Source organism: Carassius gibelio, chromosome A10, assembly GCF_023724105.1.
Source record: "Carassius gibelio isolate Cgi1373 ecotype wild population from Czech Republic chromosome A10, carGib1.2-hapl.c, whole genome shotgun sequence".
Classification (NCBI taxonomy): domain Eukaryota; kingdom Metazoa; phylum Chordata; class Actinopteri; order Cypriniformes; family Cyprinidae; genus Carassius; species Carassius gibelio.
Genome location: NC_068380.1, coordinates 2,658,665 through 2,681,179, shown reverse-complemented (window position 1 = coordinate 2,681,179; position 22,515 = coordinate 2,658,665). Strand labels below are relative to the sequence as shown.

The 22,515-nt window shown below is 37.3% G+C and overlaps 1 protein-coding gene across 5 annotated transcripts in view; it reads right to left on the bottom strand.

The window, feature by feature from the left end:
* LOC128020821 (cAMP-specific 3',5'-cyclic phosphodiesterase 4D) overlaps nt 1-22,515 on the bottom strand; it is a 167,703-nt gene that overhangs the window by 120,658 nt on the left and 24,530 nt on the right. For 3 of the 5 annotated variants that reach the window (XM_052607556.1, XM_052607558.1, XM_052607557.1), the window contains exon 2: nt 8,203-8,435. In XM_052607556.1, coding sequence (XP_052463516.1) covers nt 8,203-8,435 — 233 coding nt within the window. Of the gene's footprint in view, nt 1-3,678; nt 3,816-8,202; nt 8,436-22,515 lie in introns of those variants that run through there. The other 2 variants (XM_052607564.1, XM_052607560.1) reach the window with 2 other exon arrangements.

Below are 22,515 nucleotides of genomic sequence, written 5' to 3'. Positions count from 1 at the left end.
TGCACAGCGAGTCTGCTCTCAAATTATAAGTGTGGCCCTGGGATGAAGATCTTCAATGATTTATTATGCTGTCAAAATCCATCAGTCGTCTCCAGCTCAACATATTACTGAAACTCTAGAGGAAATTATTCGGTGTGGTGCGAGCCAACATCATACTGCAAAATTACAGAGGAGCAGTCGTCTAGATAATGCTCGGGAGGTATAAAGAGTTGTTTTTTTTCAGTACAGGTACAGTGTTATGGAGAGCAAAGCCATTTTTACCTGTCATATCAAGATGCAGCCATTACCTTTTCCCTGTTTACAGCTTTGTGTACATCAGTTTCCCACTCTACAGAGAACTAACTGTACGTCATCTTCAGGATCTGACCCAGTTTAGCTCAGTGAAGTAACACTTGTTAACTTTCACTTTATACAATTCAAAGAGTGTGCATAAATCCAAAGAGAAGCTCAGTTAAAACCATGTAGGGACGTGAAGCTGGTTATTCGGTTACAGTGACCAGGTTATTGCAGCACAAGAATTTCCCTTGAGAGTCATCCTGTGCTCTGGTCAATAAATTGACACACAGGCCTACGGGCTTAATATCTTGCGTGCCACCTTCCATCACGAGGGTAATGCATTTAAAATTCGCTCAAGAAAACCATAGAGTTTAAGACAATTAAATGCTGCGAAATTGAGAACTTCTGCTAGAACTTAACAATAAGAATGCTCTGCAAGCCCAAGGCCAGTGTAAGAGTGTTTTGTATTGTATCTTGTAATAGACCCTTTTCTCAAGACTGTGATGACGCGTTTCAACGCTCATCAGCATCATAAATCCTGTACATATATAACACTGTACTTTGTATTATATCGCCTTTGCATCAAATCACAAAAAAAATGCAATATAAATAAAAATGCATTGCCAAAGATAAAAATTGACTGAGATGGCATTTTGTGCCAAAAGTGAGGCAAGTGAAAACATTTACAAGGCAATTAAAATCATGAACTACAGAAGAAGAAAAAAACCTGTCAAATATGACTTTTGGAAAGTGCACCAACTGAACATAAAATGACAGTAATGAATGATGCCAGCTTCTTACAAAATGTCAACAATTTCAAACACTCTTTGATGGAATTTCTCACCAGCGACATTCCAGTAGACGGAAATGTGCATCATTCAGAGTTAGGGTAGAAACACACCCATATCTTTGCTGCAAATGAGACAACCATTCATGCGGATGACTAGGCCTATAGAGTACAGACTGTGTAACTGGAGGTGCCCTTGACCCTGATGAGTCACGTGATGTTGTCACACAATGCTCATAAATCTGATTAGGTTTCATTTCATAGCTAGAAGTTAAGGTAAGTGGCTGGGTATAATGGTCAAAGGGTTGTGCACCCTAATGAAGATGACAACTCGAGGTTATGAATCTGACAATCTCCCTAAACACAACAATCAACCCTAGAACAAGCCAATAAAAAACGAGTTCCACTCTCTAATTACCCTCCATTTAACATGTCATAAATTTGACCAAACTGTACAAAATCCAAACCAATAGGTGACAGACCCGGCTGTCAACTCCTTGGGAGTTGTGTCTTGTTCTACCATCTAAATAATTGCCTATCCATCCATCTATCCCTCTGGATTAGCCCAGCAATGAGCTCTATGGGCTGCACTCAGGGTATGAAACTCACTCTGTCATTATTCCTTATGAGCAATATACTGGGAGATGAGGACAGCCTGCCCCGAAGAACCCATAGGACAAGTGTTCTCTGAATTTAAGATTAAAAATCAACATCTGCATGACTCCCTAATGAGTCCATCAATATATGATGAAACAAACTCCAGAGAAAAAAGAACAAAAAAACATCTTGAGTCGGAAATACTGTGTAATCAGTGACAGAAAAATCAAGATGATTGTACCAATGGCAACTGAGCAGGCAATAAACACTTGCCATGCATTTTTCTTCATCCATGTATGGGAATGAGAGGACGTGGTTAGAGGTTATGTGAGAAAGACACTTTGGCACATTAATTATGTCTGTAAGTGGAGAGGTTTGTCCTCTTGAGCACAATTCAAGGTGGAACAACATCTATGATTTATGATCAGCAAAGCAGAACAGTGCAACAAAATGCAACTCTGAGACTGTCAATGACTGCTGGCTCACTGTAATATAAACTTGTCTATTGATTGGTGCAGTCTAATGAATTTAGAAACCATTCAGACAGCCAAATAACTTTTAATATTATGTCAAAATAAGTCATATAGAATAATAATTCAATCATATATTCAAAATGTATAAAAAAAACATACCAGTCAAACTCAAACAAACATCCACATGATAACTGCTTAAACACCCATAAGCTTCATAAACGCACTTGCCACCAGCGTTAGATAATTAAATAAAATCGTCGCCAGACACTCTAAAAGAAAGACAGGAACTTTAAATTATGATTACAATATATATATATATATATATATATATATATATATATATATATATATATATATATATATATATATGTTGTAACAATGGACAGTGAATGCTATTGGTGGGCTTTTTAATTGACAGTTGAAACTACGAATCAGTACAGCTTTAGCGTCATCGGAAAGTAGTTCCGCCAAAGGATATAGAAGTGTGTTGCATCAGAAAGTTTAGTGCGGAGCTAATGAGTGTTCTCCAAAAGTTTATTTCAAGTGTGTGCGTGCAGCTAGAAGTAAGTTTAAATGTTCTTATCTTTGTTATTAATACATTTGTGTATTGTTGCGGTTTAATTTAATCACAGACTTCAGATATTAATGGCAATACTGTATGCGTGTGTACAAAGATTCAGCAATTGCCATTCCTTTGTGTGAATTAATGTAATTATGATAGTTCATGACAGCTGTTTATATGCTTATCAGACCCGTTATGTGGATTATATGCTTATTTGCATGCGTACCTATAAATGCCTCAAGATTAACGTTCTAAAATTGCACCGTCATTTGTTTACATAAGACCGCCGGAATGGCGCTAATAATGTTACGGCCGCGGGTTCGAGTCCCGCTCAGAGCAGTCTGTACATAATGTTGATTTATTGTAATTATACATTGAATATAGTTAATCCTATTTAATGCCTTTTGTAACTATATAATATTGTTGTAAATTTTTATTGTTGTTATACTTATTATTGTGTACCTTTTATTTACCATTATTGTGTGTATCCTTTCAGAACCACACATACCCAACTACAGTGGAGAATAAAAATTAAAGAAGAAACATCAGAGTCATTGCATTCTAACCGGATGTGCCATAGTGATTGCAAACCTTTACTAACCAGCCCCAAATAAATACCTCAAAACAATATATATATATAACGTTATATATATATACACATTTATGCATTTATATATATACTAGCAGTCGTTTTTTTTTTTTTATTAGAGATTTAATCTGTACTCTAATTATATACTGATAATGAAATAATTATATGCATAAAACAATGCCATGCACGAGGAGTCTTGTGCATAACAAAGAAACTACACGCGCTTTAAGTCACTATTACTTTTAATGAACTCCACCGACTTTCAAGTTCATTCTTAACCAAAACAGACCAATTTTTCTCCGGAGATGAACTGATCTACACAAAGAAAGTGCACTTCGCAAAAGCCACTTCACACACCCATTTATCCCTCAAAGACGAAGAGGACAGATCCTACCGTCTAAATCCCTGAAAAGACGACGGCCACGACATCCGCGATTTCTTCAGCCCCGGTCGGTGACCCGTATCCACTGCGTAGGTTCGGTCCATTTTCCCCCGGTGCTTTCAGGTAAGCTATCTATCGATGTGTGTGAGAATATCCCGCTTGTCTCCCCCTCTCGCTCTCTCTCTCTCTCCACTCGACGTGTGCTGAGAGTTTCTGAGCAAGAGACTGTGAGGAGGGCGGCTGCTGCCTCCGCAAATGTTCAGGAGGAGCGCGCGCATCATCTCCACACTGATGCTGCCGGTCACTTTCCCGCTCAGCAGGAATGACCGTTATTTTAAACTGTCAAACTGACTGGGGAAAAGCGACTCACAAAACACTTTAAATGCTATTAATCAGGTCTGTATTATAGGCCTAAGTGGACAAAATATACAGCCTACCAATTTAAAATTACAAACCAAAAATATTGATGACTCATCTTAACTTATGCATATAAACGTTTTGTCCAATAAAATGGTAAAATATAATTATTTTTAATTAGAGGAACAAATGCGAAACCATCTTTAAAATGTTGACTTATAACTTCCGTTTTTGCTGTAGCTCTAGTATCACTGTTGAAGAATAATTAGATGGTGAAGTGGATTTATTTATTGTAGAGGTAATGAAAGTTATCATGTGCATTGTAATGTTCAGAGTGGATGTCATAAAGATTTTAAAACGAGCGGTTCATTTATAAATTCATACAACTTCACCTTCATACAGTGGAAATACAAACGGAAGACTGAGACATTTGGTTTTTAGACTATACAAATCAATATGTCTCATCTCAACTTTCTATTTCAATAGAAAAATATATTAAAACAGAAAAGAAAGCTGCTGTTTCATGGCGCTATTAACCCATGTTTTACGCCAACTTTGTGCGTGTGTGCTTCAAACTAAATTTTCCTTGCAAATTGAAGTTTACTCTAGGCTGACTGATTTTCATAAGTTGGTACGCTCCATGATTGAACTGAGTAGTAGATGTAGGTCTGAAAGAGCAAATCAAAGTGGCTATTGGTTTAACGTTTGTGTGCGGTTTGTGCTCTGTGAGATTGGGAAGACAGAAAATGGAATTTTTTTTTTGCAGGGATGAATCTGCATATGTTAGTCAGACAAGTAACCTTTCAAGGGAATAAAAAAAGCTACATTAAATTTGATGCCACTAGTACTAAGGTACGGGTATTGTCAATGATACTGCTAATCCAAACAGATGTTTTGTGGTTTGTGGTAAATAGTGTTGTGCATCAGGTCAAAGATTCATAAACTGACCTTTTTCTTTGAACTCACCAAAAGACACGTCTCTGGAATTTCATGTTTATGGAGTGGGGTAGACCAGTACAAATGTGTCAGGGTGATTGACTAGTCACCTAACCAGGTCAGGAGGCAGCTGAACATGACCCTATAGCATCTACATGGCTGTCTAAGATCGACAGCTTACTCATTCAATTTCTGCACATCCCTTATACTGAACAAAACCATGAATAATGTGTGTCATTGGAGAACATGCAAATGCATAGCAATGGTTTATGTCACATAACACATAGAATAAAACTGAGAAAAATCTTTTTTTATATACTTTACATTGAGTGTGACGCGTGATCTATTTATTACATGTCAAAGCATGCACAAACTTCTAAAAGAATCCCAGATGTATTTACATATCAAGGGCCAGAATATGACTCACCAGACACATAAAAATTGTATTCCGGTCCACAGCTGATGCAGGCTGCTGATATTGCCACTCCAGGACAGCATGGCTACAGAAAGAGACAAATTCCTATTTTCATATGAATGTATGAACCTTTTCTGACTTTGGATATGCCAAGCTGTATCTGGAACCCCACCAAAAATCTTTTAAGGTCCGCCATAATGGCAGATGTTTAGGATACGTAATGTGATGTTTTTTAGACTTGAAAGCACACAGTTTATCAGTATCAGTGTTGAAGCGGTTTAAACAGTCATAGTGATTTTTATGTTACATTTAAACTGGATGTCTGTGATTCAGAACCTGACAGGAAATTACTTTCTCATTCCCAACAATGTAGAGAGGTCTAACCGTGTTTTCTCTGCGGGGGAACGTAAGAAAAGCTCTTTTTTTTTTTTTTATATAAATCTGTCCTTGGTTCTAAGCAGCACTTCCATCTTTTCATCTAACCTTGTAAACTATTAGACGTTAATGGAAGGAGATTGTACCCAGTCAATAAGCTTTGATTGAATCCTTTCACACTAAAACACTACATCAGTTAACAACTAGTTTGGCCTAAAAATAAAATGTAGCTCCAAGATGACGCAGCTTTTCAGTGAATAGCCACAGGGAGAAATTGATTGTGAATAGCGGGGTACCACTGATTTCTGTGTTATTGAATAAGGCCATATTTGACACATGCTTGCATTTATGCTGCCAGCTCATGTAGAATGTCAGTTGTTTGTTAATTCTACTCAAAACATGTAGAATCTTTAAAATGCAAGAACATGCTCTACAAACATGAAGTCACCACAGCTGAAATATTCATGATGCTGATGCAACATTGGCTTGATAAAATCTGTACAGTAGTACTGTATGTGAGACTTCACAGTCTCCGACATCTAAAAATGCCTAAGCATCACAGTCTGACGTCCTGGGGCTATTGTTTCTTCCAGTCAGGCTACCAAAATGTACACCAGTCTCTCTTAAATATGGGGTTACCTCGGGCACTTAAAAAGTCTTAATTATAATTTGAAGAGGTCTTACATTTGGGGAGGGAAAGACAAGAATATTTAAACTTCAAAAGGCTATGATTTAATTGAATAAATATGAGCGCTGCACATTTCAAAGTCCAAATGCAGGGCGGTTTTTGACGTTTTTTTTTTTTTTTTATGTATCTCTGATAATAATAGAGCTTCTGAATATTGCTTACAAATTTGAAGGCTTCTTATTGTTTAAAATACAAGCAAAAATTATGAAGAGCATACCTGTACAACCTACAGTACTTAACTATGCCATGACATATGTGAAATGGTGCAACCAAATTAAGTTACAAACTAACAAGTAGCTACTAAGGCCCATAGTGTAAACTTTACATCCCAGTTAGAGTAAGACTATAAAAACACCAATGCAACCTTACCCTGAGTATTGGGAGTAGGCATTTTTGCCTCTAAGCAACCACCCACAAAGTTCTGCGCAGGCAAACAACACTCATGTTGTCTTCAATAAATGTGAAAATCAAGTGTGAAATAGTATCGCCTAACTGTGAGGACAACAAAATGTTAGACACAAGAAAATTCACAGAGAAAATGCCATTGTATATTGCTGTGGATACCTTATAAGAAACTGATCTTAAGCCACAAATTCTCTTTCATCCATCTGCTTGCAGCCCTGGAGAGACACCCTTCAGCTGTGCCTCTTTAAAGAGTCCATCAAAGAAGGAGCAGGCTGCATGGATGATAAGTGATGGAAACACAGCGATAGGGTAACACTGGACAAAATGTCAAAGTGCATTCTAATCTAGGCCTCCCACCAAAGAACTTCTCAGTCTAAACAGGATTTGAGGAGCTAGTAGTGAAGCCAATCTTTGCCCAAGCCTAAGCAGTCGATTTTATCGCCATGCCCACTTCATTCTTACATTTCTATCACTGGCAATGACGAAATGCCACTGCTGAGAAATATCTGAGTGTTTTTACAAAGACTCCCACAATGTTTTCTTCACAAGTGACCTTGTGGGATGAAAAAATTAAATGTGGTACATTAGAGATGATACGATTTACAACCAATTATTTTTAGATTATGACAGACAGCCAATATAATTCCTGATTCTAAAAAAGCAATACAGTTAGAATAAAAACACTGCAATCAGAATTTACTTGTTGCAGGAGAAAGAGTTTGGTATTTTTTAGAAATTTGGGATTTTCTTTGAGCGCCAACTTTCCAGTTTGGGGAAATCAATTTAAGTATTATGCTAAAGTAAATCACAATTTGTCATAATTTAGTAGCAATTGAGATTCTTGTCTTAATTTATTTTGCATGCATTTTGTGTAGTGTTGAAGAAAATACATTTTCATAGTCCCCTTTAGAAATTCTATTGAGCATAAGTAACTTTGCAACTACAACTAACTCTCATTTGAGTATTGGTAGACTGTTGTGTTAGGTTCATGGTTAGTAGAATAAGTTAAACAGAAAAAATTATGTGGGCACATTGATATTACAGCCCCGAAACACCATTTTGCACCTTAATAGTACTCTAGTTGTGTTAATGAGATGACAAGTATGTGCAACAAAACTTTTTTGATCCTCCTCTATGGCGGCATGTGCATCCTTTGATCTTAAAACTCATCTTTGCCAGTAAGTGTACAGAGAAAGAAGTATTAAAATATATATTTTAACACATTTCAAGTAGTAATTGCATCATCCAAACTCATCCGCATTCCACTTACATATTAAAAACAGCATTATATGATCATTGCGGTCACTGATAATGTCCATACAGTATTTTATGCATCCACACAAAAGGCTGTTTTGCTCACCTGCAGGTGTCAGCAGATGTGATGGCGATGAGTGGGGGGTTGTGCAGTGCCAGGGTGGTGGGACGGGCGATCAGCTCAGTCTCTTTGCTGTTCCAGTCATGTTGCTCAGCTTGCCGGAAGACCAATGGGGGAAGTTGCAGGGTCCGACTTGAACGTCTGCGCACTTGGAAGAGCTCCATGCCTGGAGCGACTCCTTCATCTGCTTCTAGGTACTCTGGGGACCTATCACACACCTGGCACAACAAAAAAAAAAAGTTTTTTATAGTGTTCGGCCTTTCACAGACCTGTGCGGAAAAGATAATGCACTAACTGGGCAGGCTGTGTTGATAGTTTGAGTAGTATTCATATGAATGCAGAGGGGCAGGAAACTACACACAAACACTCCCCAGATCAACCAGTTGTCAGAGTACCAAATCAAGCAGGGTAAATAAAATGAGGAAAGATAAATGCAATGCATCAGTCTGCTTCATGTTTTTTTTTTCTGAGATATTTTAGTTTCTACTCACTGAAATGTTTAAGAATCTCTCAAAATGAGCTCTATGAAGAGGTTTTATCAAATCTTCACATTTCATCTTTAATGTGATCAAAATCAAAAGGAGAAAAAATCTAAACAAATAATAAGACCAATAGCACATTTTCCCCCAAATTACCAGATGGTGTCTGAATCTATTATTCTCATTTGTGATTCTCATTACTCTAATATTGTATTGTTTATTTTTTTACTATAAAATGAACTAAATATTTAACTAAACAAAAAGCAGTACAATGATGTAGAAATTATAATAAATATTGGCCTAAAATCAGATTTTGGGTTAAAATATGACCTGGATTTGTTCTTGACAGACTTCATTAGATTCATCCTATAAATAGATTTGTAGAAAATGAGTGGTTATATAGAGGCACCCTGAGATGAATTTCCAAATTAAGTAAATTAATTTCTTTAAAGAGTATGTCAAACCTCTTGGGACTCTTGGGGCTATGAATCAGTCTAAAGGTAATCTGCCCAATCCTTTTTTGTATGTGAAAAAAAAACATGCTGAAGTGTGCAACAAATAAAATTTGTATTTAGTTATTCTATCATATTTTGGTACCGCACTTCCCGTCTCATTTTTAAGCCACATTTAATATTTTTGCCATGAGAGAGGCACTTAGTTTAGCTTTCTAAACAGTCTTTCGTGGTGTCCCAAAATGAGCTTGTCAAAAAAAGATATTGCCCATAAAGCTTGTGTTTTCTGGGCTTACAGTCATTAATTATTAAGATTTCAAATGTTCTGTCATGCATCATTATTTATGGAACAATTAACCATCACAGTTCTCCAAAATAAAATCAAAGAATGGGCTCTCTTTAGAAGCAATATAGTAACAAAGGAGGCCAAGAAGACAGCGACTGACAGTAAGGAGGAGAAAAGTAAAAAACAAAACAAAAACATAATATTCACATACAATCTATACAGTACACTACACTTAATTCCCCTGGTAAACTCTATGATGCCCACAAACATCTCTGGAGATTCCCCTAATAGGCTGTGTTTACATTACTAGAGCTATTTTCCAATGCAGGGAACTGGTATGTGTGCAGCATCCGTTCACTCTGCGTGTCCCATAGGGACTGCTGAACTGTGTTGCAAAGAGATGGAAAGAACGCTGTCAGAGGAAAGGTAACAAAGCCTTTATGTGTCGACGTGTTTTCCTTTTCCAAGGCTGCTACTTTATTAGCACAAGTAGTTCGTCAGTGTAAACACAAAACTTATAAAGAGAGAGGTTTCCGTGGAAAAGAAGACAGCTTCATTAATTTGCATTTTGCATGGCTTCATTTGCCCATGTGTTACAAAAAAAAAGTGCAAGTAAAACTTATTTCAAGCTCTCGCTCTCTCTATAAACTGGGCCAATAACTTAAAGCATTCATCATGAATGCATGTACACAAAAAGTATCAAAACAGCTATCAAATTAAAACTCACCTCTATTTTCCCTTTTTGCAATAAGCCCCTAATGCACAATTCATTATTTTATGAGTAGTTTGACTCATCTACTGAAGCCTGTGGGCATGTTGAAAGCTGCGGCCCCCAGCACAAAGCATCAAGGGCTTCATTTATAGTCTCAGCAACATCTCACACCGAAGGCACATAAAATGCATCCATGTGACTAAACAAGGGGACAGAATTAGCGAAAGAAGCGTGGTTGGTTGGCTGTCTGGAGACAGACGCCACAATATCATGAAAATTGCAGAAACACAATAAGAAGATGTTCAGCATGATTATAGAGTCAGAGTCACATCAAGGGGGGCGGGTGGGAGACAGGGGGGTTTAAAATAGTCTTTCAAATCGGCTGTGGAGATGCAGATCACAGCGATGGTTTGAATGGTCCGGTGCGCAGCGGAACAAAAGGAGTGAACCCTTCACCTGCAGCTCATGGCAGAACGCGGCACTTTGTTCGGTGAGAAAACAGAGAAAGGCGAATGTGAGGCTAATTTAAACTATTTGCCAGTTGCATTCTGGGGAAAAAAGGGAGGCAGAGGTTATCGGTTGGGTGTGGGCTTGAACGGTTTGAACATCTTCCTCTGGACAATGGAGCATGAGTCATGCTTGAGAGCTACTGAAAGCTAGATTGACTGAAAGGCCTAAAAACAACCAGAACTGATCGATAGACGTTTATAAAAACAGATCTGAGTTGGCAGTGTTCAGAGCTGGAAAATACTTTTAAACAAATTCTATATTAATATAGAATAACACAAGCCAGTCAACTATTTTACATGGTGGAATAAAATTTGGAAATTCAATTTTAATTATGATATTAATTTTAATAATAATATTAAAGATTAGCTAATCATCATGCTTAAAGGGATAAGTGATTTCTTATAGCATATTACTTTAAAAATGTAACAGTGGGTTTATATTATACATACATATTAGGGTTGGCACGGTTCGGTTTGTTTCACGGTTTTAGGGTCACAGTTTTCGGTATGGTTCGGTATGTGCTATGTTTATGGAAAAACTATACTTTCTATAAAAAAAAAAGAATAAGAATATTCTATCCAACTACAGGGAACAGCACAAATAAATACAATAAAGTTAAGATACAAACAATAAACAGTGATTTTCTTTTTTTGTTTGTAATCTTTTTTTTTTTTTTAGTTTTTAGGTACAGAAATTAAAAAGTATTCAAATGTAAAACAGCATTGCATGTTGGACTGCATAAATTAAAGATGATACTTTATTAAAGTTACAAAAGCTTTTAAATCAAGAGCAGTGAGATATTTCTTTGTTGTTGCTGTTCGATTAATATAAAGACTGTCACTTTAAGAGAATGCACTGATACAGTAGGCATACGTTCAGCCGGCTATGTCTGCTCTAGGATACTTACCAAGACAGGCATTTTCACATATGTTTTGTCTCAATTTGTCAATTTAAACAGAGAAAGAGCAGAGAGATCTTAATATTTGCACGTGTTCTGAGCAGGTTCTGAGGCGCGGCTATGTGTGCTTTGGAAGTTGGGATGAGCGCATCTACACATCTTCTCAGGCCGGTGACACACTGGATGCGTGGCGTGAGCGCCGCGTGTCTGAAGCGTCCCAGAAGCGTCCCAGAAGCGTGGCGGATTATTTGTCTTTACACACCAGAAGCGTGCCTGACGCGGCGCTGGCGCGCTGCTGCTGTAGAGGGAGACCGTTGACAGACCAGCAGGGTCGGCGCCAGGACATACGAAACGAGGGGGCCTCGTTGTGTCACTGGGGGGCATACCTCCACAGCAGATATATTTTAACAAACATAACTTAAAAAAGTAAATTACATTTTAACATTTTTAGCATTATTGTACCATATAGGCCTACTGTATTCGTATTTCTGTGCCCCTCAGATTATGATTTAGAATGTTCAGTGGCGTCACAGAACTGCCAGATTCAAACAGCTTTCGCGCGTTGGCTGGCACTGAGCCAGAGACGGACGCGCTCAGAGCTTGTCATATATCACAATTTATATGCAGTGTTTTCAACCACATAATGTTTATTTTGGTTTCATATATTTAAATATGCATAATCACTAGTAAAATAATACATTGGTAGTTTGTAAAATACACACATGTCTATGGAAGCAGCAAAATATATAGATTATAGATCAAGAAAAATCGGAATATCAGATAGTTGACATGGTAAGCAAGTTTGCATATATATTTTAATAAAAAAGAAAAACTAAATAAAACGAATAGCGATACATCTGTTAGTTCTTTTGGCTGCTGTGTCACGTGACAATCATGACGCGTCGCCATGGAAACAAGGGGTCATTTAAAATATTTGAACTTAAGCGTAAAAGGGTTGATTTTAGAAATATTTATATTTTCTAAGTAAACAACAATATCCAAGTTAATTAAACATTTTTATTGAGACTATAAAAAATAATTCTGTATCTATTTTTATGTGGCTACGCCACTGATCCAAAGCACTGAAGTACAGCCTGCGTAGCTCAACTTTATCAATGATGTTGGCTCCAGTTGTTTCTTCAACTACATATTCAGTCAGGTTCTTGTTTACCTGTCGCCTCCGTTTTGCTGAAACAGGTGTATTTTTAGTGATGTCTGTAACTGTGTCACAGAGAATGCAGAATTAATCTTCGCTGCGGAGATTGCGCACACATTCGGCAGGTGAAGATACAAGTTTCATCTCATTTAAAAGGTCTGTATCCTCTCCTTGAAGAGTGATATTGGCAGGATTGAGCAAGAAAAGAACCTAGGGTGGCAACCAGTGGCGTAGCGCTGGCGCGCTGCTGCTGTAGAGGGAGACCGTTGACAGACCAGGCTCTTGTCTTCATGACAACAATATCAACTTTTTTTACACACCTACACCTACGCCTTCTGATAAAGGACACCGTCAAAAGTATTGACGGCGAAATAGATTGTTAGACAGGTGCAATATTTGAAAATCGATAATTATTCATTTATTTTTTTAATTACATTTATATCTGAATTTGTCAACCTATAGACTTTCAAATATCAAAATATCATGAATTCATATGTATTTGTGTACAAAATGACATATAAACACATTTTCATATTAGATTTTGCCTGGAAACAATTCCAACACGCGCGCGTGTCCCGGTAAAAATAGGCGTCGGTTCTATTTCTAGCATGCACGCGTTTTCCGTGTCTCATGCAGGCGGTCTGTAAGCTCTAACCTGTTAACATGGGAGCCGAATTAAAAACCGACACGCCACGCTTCTGGGATGCTTGCGCCACGCATCCAGTGTGTCGCCGGCCTGAGGGTGGTGTGCTGACTAGAGGTGAGGGGGCACAGTAACCTAGGTGGCCGGGCCAGGCCCCCTGGGGCCCCCTCGTGGCGCCGACCCTGCAGACCAGGCTCATGTCTTCATTACAACAATATATACTTTTTTTTACACACCTACACCTACGCCTACTGATAAAGGACACCGTCAAAAGTATTGACGGCGAAATAGATTATGTTTGACAGGTGCAATATTTGAAAATCGATAATTATTATTATTATTATTTTTTTATTACATTTATATCTGAATTTATGTCAACCTATAGACTTTCAAATATCAAAATATCAGGAATTCATATGTATTTGTGTACAAAATGACATTTAAACACATTTTCCTATTATATTTAGCCTGGAAAAGCTTCCAACACGCGCGCGTGTCGCGGTAAAAATAGGCGTCGGTTCTATTTCTAGCAAGCAAGCGTTTGCCGCGCGGCTCGAGCCGCGCCTGAGACGCGCGTCTCACGCAGGCGGTCTGTAAGCTCTAACCTGTTAACATGGGAGCCGAATTAAAAACCGACACGCCACGCGGCTGAGACGCTTGCGCCACGCATCCAGTGTGTCACCGGCCTCACTGCGCGCGAGCTCGCGTCCTCTTTCTTTTAAATTTTTAAACTGACAAGGCTTAAATGAGTCTAGTTTAAACATACCAACGTGTGCTCTTCAGATCTCATCTGTGCACGCGCTCGCTATCAGCACCTGGATAATGACGGAATGAATAACTGCTCATATTCCAGCATGCAGCATTCACATTGATCAAGAGTGAGTGATTTGGCCAGGTTTTTTTTTTATTTATTTATTTATTTATTTCTCATCGCTGTTATTGTAATGTATGGGAATCCAGAATGCACATGCATCAACAGAAACATATATTAGCTGAACCCTGTTTGTTTTACGTGTTATTTATACCAAACCATTACAGATGCTTTGTCAGATTTAAGTTTAACCGCGGTCCCAGCGCGTGCTGAACCGTGTGAGGTGAACCGAACGGTTCGGGTTTTTTTCAGCGAACCGTGCCACCCCAATACATATACACTACGATTTGAAAATTCGGAGTCAGTAAATTTGTATATATTTAGGATATATTCTGTCTGTAGGATATATGCAGGAAGGATACATTAAACTGATAAAAAGTGACATTAAAAACTTTTAAATTCTAAATGATAAAATAACGGTTTCAAATAAAGTTATTTTGAATTTTATATTCAAAGAATCCTGGAAAATTAATCTGCACAACTGTTTTCAACATTAATAATCAGAAATGTTTCTTGAGCAGCAAATCTGCATATTAGAATTATTTCTGAAGATCATGTGACACTGAAGACTGGAGGAATGATGCTGGAAATACAGCTTTGATCACAGGAATAAAATATGTTTTACAATATTTTCAAATAGAAAATAGCTATTTTAAATTGTAATAATATTTCAAAACTTTACTGTTTTTCTTTACTGTTCTTTTGCTGTTTAATCAAATAAGAGTCTTCTTTGAACAATATGAAAAATTCTTACTAACTTAACTTTTGAATGGTAGTGTACAAATACACTTTTAAAATGGCTAAATTATTCTTCTTCTTCTTCTTATTATTATTATAAATATTAGTTCATATTCAGTGTATGATGGGATGCAACAAAAATGCTTTTTCCTGCTTGAAATGATAATGATCCTAACTGGCCCAGATGGTAAATTAATCATAGGTGTTCTGTTGCTCTCTGCAGATGTTAAGGCTCCTGAATTTGCTTGCAGTGGGTGAACATGGCCATCTCCATCACTGGAGGATGAGCTAAAATATTCATGTCATTTCACAGTAGCTGAAATAGTTCACAGTCACTGGCTGTATATATGAAAAGATCCAGTCAAGTCACCCAAAGAGACCAAGACTGTTCTCTTTACTCCAAACGGCCTTGACTCACTCAATAGGAATGTGAGGCAAATGTTGTTTTGTGCAAATATCACATCTAATTGTGTATGTGTGTGTATACACAATTTACGCCATTTGTCCTTCACAAACACAGCCTTATCCCTCAATGTTATTTATCCCTTCCTGGATGGCCTGACAGTATTTCAGAAAGTGAAAAAAATCAGGAAACATCCATCCAATGTGTGAAGTATTATAGGGTTCAGGAAATAAATCAGCTGTTTTGTCACTCATCTGTCAGTTGAGGTATCCCAGGAGTTACAGGAGCCTGTGTGCAGCGGGAGAGATCGGATCAGCGCAGTACAGCTGTATACCATCCAAAAGCTGTTCCTGGTAATAACTAAGAAGCCATTTACAACAATAATTTGGCAGATCAGACAGCATGAGTTATGTTTTGGCTTTTACTAAGTCCAAACCTTCTCTTAGATGCCTCGATTGTCTCTTTAGAGAAGAATCATATAATTTTCTCGAAAAAAGCATTTTTATTACTTTTAAAGTCAACGTGAAATATTATTTGCAACTCTTTTACTTGTGTTATATGCCATAAATTCCAGTAAGACAGAATATTAGTTGGAAAAAAGGCTGGTGCTTTTTTGGTCATTCAATTAATTTTGTCATTGGAGTTTCTGAGAAAAAAAAAGGGGGGGGGGGGGGACTAACAAAAAAAATCTTACTGACCCCAAACTTTTGAAAAGTAGTGTATAATTCTTTAAGATAATATTGTGAATTTAAATGATGAACTTACACATTTCTAAATTAAAATGCATTTTGATATTTTTGTGAGACATGAAATGAAAAAATGCCAGGGTGGTGTAAAACATAAAATATGTTTGATTTTTTTTTAATTGTGGTAACTCAAGGATATATTCAAGGTGTGATGCAAAGATGGACTTTTGGAATTCAAGCAATGCTGTGCCCTGAATGACTGCATCAAACAAACGAAGCAGAAGAAATGCCACCATTGACAGCGCCTGCTCAGAATGCCATACCTTCACATCTAATAGATGGATTCCCTGAAGATGGATTCCTACTGTAAATTTCCATAGTTACATTTGTAGAGACAATACTGATGGTATTGGAGCAGCAGTGATGATCATCACAGTCGCTCGCAGTGCATGTACAGGCACGACAACTGAGAAACACAGTTCTTTTTTGCAAATGTATGTAAGACTCGTGTGTAAGAAATGTAAATCTCGCTCTCTCTGCTCTCACCAAAGCCGCTGCGAGTCATGCTAGAGTTTACGGCACGTCAAAAACAGGTACGCTGTGCATCCATTGAGATGATGAACTGAAAAAAGCATAGATCGCTTGACGGAGAGTGAAACTCGGAATCACTAAGTGTGTTCGGCAAGTGAAAATATATCTGAGCTAAACTTACTCTTAGCCTCCAACCTACACACTGGCGAGTAAAGTCTGAGAATTTATTAGCCATTGGCTAATATTAGACATCATCTATTCACCCAGAGTGAAGATTTAGTCACATATGCATATATATTCGTTGGAATAACTAATAAATTGTGCATAATAAAACCAGGAATATGTACTGAAAAAGCAATAACTCATGTTGACTTTATTGATTCACAATATAATACAGGTGTCATTTGGGTCCGTGTTATTCAAGTTTCATCGATCCAAGTCTGTATTTTCCCTTGGGAATCACATTCTCGAACACATCCATGATGAAGACCTTAAAAACCACAAGGGGTGGCAGAGTATTTTCTGACAAAAGACAAATAACCTCAAGTTTTCCCTCTCATCAGTTGCAATGATCACTCTCCGTGTTGCTTCTGCAGCTCCTGCGACCTATGGATTCCCGCTTGAATTGCAATTAAGCACCCCATCAGTCTTTCAGAGGAAGCTTTGATGTCGTATGTGTAGTTTATCTTAAAGAATCAATCAGAATAACAAGGTGAATGAATTTCCCCCAAAAATGAAGAATGGTAATCAGTGCATCACGATGATTTTGATAATCGCATTCTGATGTTGCATACTCACGCTTAAAAATGCGCTCATCATGACTTGAACGTGAAATCCAATTATGCAAATGTGTTGCATTGCCGCCTCCCATTAGGTGCTGTGTGACCATTAGGATATTTTATCATTCAGCCCTCCTGCTTGACAGAGACTAAAACTTTCTGGCCCAAAAACATTTTTTACCTCCAAGCAGTCCAAGTGATAAATGGATTTGCCAGTACCGATTTAAACATGAAATGGGAAACGAAACAATAATGGCTTTGCGATTAGAGTCTGCGTCAGAGGAAATGATCACTATAAACTATTGACATTTAATTCTTATATCAAGGAAATGTGACCTTATTCATAATCTAAGGCAGTCTAAGAAGAGAAAAGAGAGATATTCACTGACTGTCATAACAAACCGGCTTGTGTTTCTATTGATTTAGACCAGTGTAATTATTGCAGGGAATATTCGCATAGCAAGGAAAATTTTGATTTTATACTAGGTTGTTGTGAATGGTTGCAACATGGTTGCTAAGATGATCAACAAAACACATAACGATTTGTGGGGTGTAACAATACTCTGATATGGAACGAAACATCACTTTGACAAGTAACGATATGATGCATCAATTTATATCTATATTAATATATCTATATATAGAGAGAGAGCCTAAAAGCCCCATATGAGAATAAAAATCAAGAATTTGAAACAGTGCAACTGTTTCCAGTATAACCAAATTTTGTTGTGTACATTCTAATGCATTTTAGAAGCCACATCTTATTTTACAAGCCAAAGATGTGCTGTCATCTGGCGACTGATGATCTCCTGTGCAACTTGATTTATTTATATATTTTGATGACTTTATTTTTCCATATTAAAGTCGACATGAAAAGGATGTTGTGATCATCTCTTTTTCCCTATTGTAATGTATATCCACGTGAAATGTCTTCTTGAACAAGAAAAAAAATGTAGCGTAGTATTTAATTTGGTTAATTTGTGTACGGATAAATCATTAGTAAACACTGCAATATTCCATCCAAAATTTCATTGATATTTAAAAAAACTTGTTGTTGAAGTCCCAACCGGGATACAGGATTTTTACTTTTTCAATTAAATGCTCAGATTATATTTTGGTTGCATTTGTGAGTTAATAAAAAGTGGTTGATTGTATAAAATAGGCCCAGAATATCAGTATATCAATCACAGCACCCTGAATCTACTCAAATTGCAATCGTATCACAGCATGTTTCGAGGTATGAGCAAATAATGTTTCGCTAGGAATAAATGTCAGACCGTATCATGCCAAAACGTTCTATTTACAGCCCTAATGATTTGAGGAATCATTCATGTCTACAGCACAAACGCAGCAGGATGAGCTACACACAAGTTTGTTCTGCACCCATTTCCTCCATCATTCTCTACAAATATCGTCTAATGGCTCTTTCCGGCCATTTAAGACCCATTAAATCTCTAGCACCCATTTCTAAAATGGTATAATTTAAGCCTGCAATACTTTTTCATACACATTTCCAACAAACAACCTTAAGACCTCCATGTCAGAGAGAAAGCACACTTGAGTCTTTTTCCATTAGCTCAGGATTGGCTCCAAAAGCGTCGCTCTCTATACATAACGTCATATATCCCAGGATGCACAGCTGTAATCCCAGGCAACCCCATCAGAGAGAGGACTGCAACAAGTGCCGTAAGAAGGTTGTTGGTTCTGTGTTTGGAGCAGTAACTCTGTCTAAGGCTAAGCCCTCACAGTTGCGTTATATTTTTAGACATGTGAGGCAAAAAAAAAAAAAAAAAAAGCCCAACAGACTCAGAGTAACTGTCAGCTGGAATAAGAGATACAGCTCCACCCTACAGCGATTCTGCAAAGCTGGCATTAACATTTTAATTGCAGAAAATAAGCCAGTGTAACAGAGTTGAGCGATTGCAGACTATTCTGATAAAGCAACAAACATTCCCCCTGTCAATATTACTGTGCAACTGTGCCATGCTTGTAATGATAGCTTAAACAATCACCAATCATTTGAATATACTGTAATATTGCTGTAAGATTCTTTGGGGCCTAATGGATCAGTGCAATGAATAAAACTCCATAATAATGTAAAATTCATGAGTACTTTTCAAATCGCATCATCTGCTCTAACCCTTGAAAGAAGAAGTGTTTAAAAAGGGTCATATCTTGGAAAACAAGAATATTTTGCACTTTTCAAAAAAACGACTTTAATATGCTGTGAAGACATAGTCACATTGATAACAGTACTCTTTCTTCAGACTGTTTATGTAAAACTAAGCAAGCAACTTGACACACAATGAGCGGCATTGTGACCAGCTGTGTATACGGGTGGTAAGCAATCAAAACAGATATAACAAGACAACTTTAATTCTAAAGAAAAACAAAAATAAAATTCTGCAAATGATTAGTATAGGGGCCCATTTATAGACCTGAAATGAATGGAGTTGCAGTGGTCAATGGGACGTGTGTGTGAACCATGAGAGAGATTAGCTGAAGCTCTCAGGCCTGAGTGAATCTTTTACACATCTCACTCAATAGAGCATGACACTGTGAATCCACAACAGCAGAACGCATGGTCAGCCCTGCCGCCCTTCTAAGGTAGTGACTCATGATTCTGCAGTAAAAGTCTATTGCATAAAGGTTGCTCTTTCATAGCTCAGGGGGATTTCAAGCTGTCAAGGATTCATCGGTGGGTTTGGCTAATGCAAATGTCACTACTATTGCTCAAACATGCATGCATGAATGAGTGAGTGATTTTCATTTATGCATTTTAGTAGACTATTTAAACAAAATGTATGTCATTTGTGAAAGTTGTCCATGCAAACCAGTGTTGTAAGACTTTAAATATATATTTTTTAAATTCTTGATGGATTTGTTTCTTACAAACATGCAGCTTTTCACTTTGATAGATTTGATTCATGTGGATTACTTGTGGGTTATTATGATGTATTTATCAACTGTTTGTACTCTCATTCTGACGGCACCCATGCACTGCAGAGGATCCTTTGGTGAGCAAGTGATGTAATGCTCAATTTCTCCATACCTGTTCTGATCAATAAATGCATCAACAAATCTACAGTTAAGTTAATAAACTATATTGCATGCCAGAAGATACATATAGCATTTGTCATTTGATCGAAGCAATAAGGCACTCGAGGATGCATGTTTAAATCATGTTGTTATCCATAACGGGAAGCAGAGGCTTATTGGTTTATTAAATCAAGCAGCACAGAAATAAATGAGAAAATAATATGCATATAAGTAGCGTCACATAACATACAGAGTCCTTTATTAAAAGAAGAAGGTATTTCCCTGCTGGTCATTTAGATTTCACCTGGATCCTCATTGGATTGGAATAGAGATCATAAATAGTAAATGATCTCTAGAGATTGAAATGGTAAGACTGATATGAGTGTGAAATTCTCAGATTGTTACTGAATAGACAGCAGCTATTAATTCAATTAAGTGGTTAATCATTTGAATAATGTATCATGCATTCAGTCCCTAAGCGTGACAGATAAACAGCATGCAGCTGCAGTCAGATTATGCACAACTAACTTCTGGACGATTCTGTTGAGAATCGCAGTGATGCTTGTTTTGTTGAAGGAGTCGTGTTTATTTTTTTTTACAGCATCTAGGATTTATGATGCCAGCAGATAGACAACACTCATTTATTTTACTTGCCTCTCTGCGGATCTGAAAATAGCAAATAAAAAAAGTACATTTTAGGTGCTTGCAATGGACAGAGCCCTTATGTGCCAATCAGTCTCAGTCTTAAAAAACAACTTTCCAAAGGAAAATCCAGGATGTGAAGTGGCATTCTCCAACATTTTATTTTCCTGATATGACAATTTCAGTCAAACAGGACATTCAACTGAAAAAAAAAAAAAACGAAGATTGATTGTGGCCTTCAGGGATTGACTGGATCATGAAAAATGTCCATCTTGGTGAGTATTCAGGTAAACAGTTTTGGAACGGAAATAGTTAAGAAAGAAAATGCATGTTGTGTGCTGAATCTGTGCTCTTAAAGAGACAGCAGTGTTATTTTACTTTTGATTATTTCATTTCTGTAGTATTTCTTACCTATACCTATACTATAATTAGATCCACCTGAAAAAAAACGCATAATCATTAGTCTCTTTATTCTATTGTATTTATCTTTGCTTTCATTTCAATTTGTTTGTTTGTTCTATTTTATTACTGACCGTTTATTTTTTCTTTGTTTGTTTTTTGTTAATTCATTTCAAAGTTTCAAATAAAGCCTCCATGTACTGTTTGTAAGCAATTGCAACAAAATTACCCAAATTATCAAACATTTATGAGATATTAAAAATATTTATATGTTAGTATATATGGCAGTTTCCCCTGTGAATGAAGTGTCTGCCAACCCTGGTGTTCCAGTGTGCTGGTGATATAACATCGTATTAGGAACCAGCGGTCTCATTACGTAATAAATCATCATTAGCAACAGCTTATAAACAAACCAATTAAGAGGGAAGCCTGGACACTGGTAACACACCCCGGTTATTACGCTGTAAAGTACACTGACATCATGGCTTCTTATTGATTTAACAGACAATTACTAGATACTCATCTGCTGTTTATAGATCCAGATGTGGTGAAGAATAAATCACTAAAATCGGTTATTTGGAAGTGCCCAAACAGATATTAGCTGCCTATTAAGACTCACCTCTCAAGGGTTCATTAGTAATGGTTCAACAGAGAGGGATTATCCATGCTAAATGTGTGGCTATAGCTCAATAGTCCTCGTCCTCCAGCACTGGACCGTTTGCTTAATTGGTTTAAAATTGCAAACCACATACAAATGTATGAATAAGGTGTAGGACATAATTGAAGAAAACCAAATGAAAGCAGTCATGCACCTGCTGCACGCTGGTGTTTATTGTCGCTCTGAGCCAGGTCGGCTGAGTTGAATTTATGAGTGTTCTTAAGTAGGTCAAGCTCATTATCTTTTGAAGGTCTGTGAAGAGAGGCGAGTTTCTCCTTGGGGACGCGTATTGTTTGCGCTATTGTTTGTATTTCTGCTGCTCTGCGGCTCTTCAGTCATCTTGTAATAAGCAACTCTATTCAGAGAAACAACGGAAAAATTGGATGCTGCCTGGATTTAATGGTGCAATCAAATAA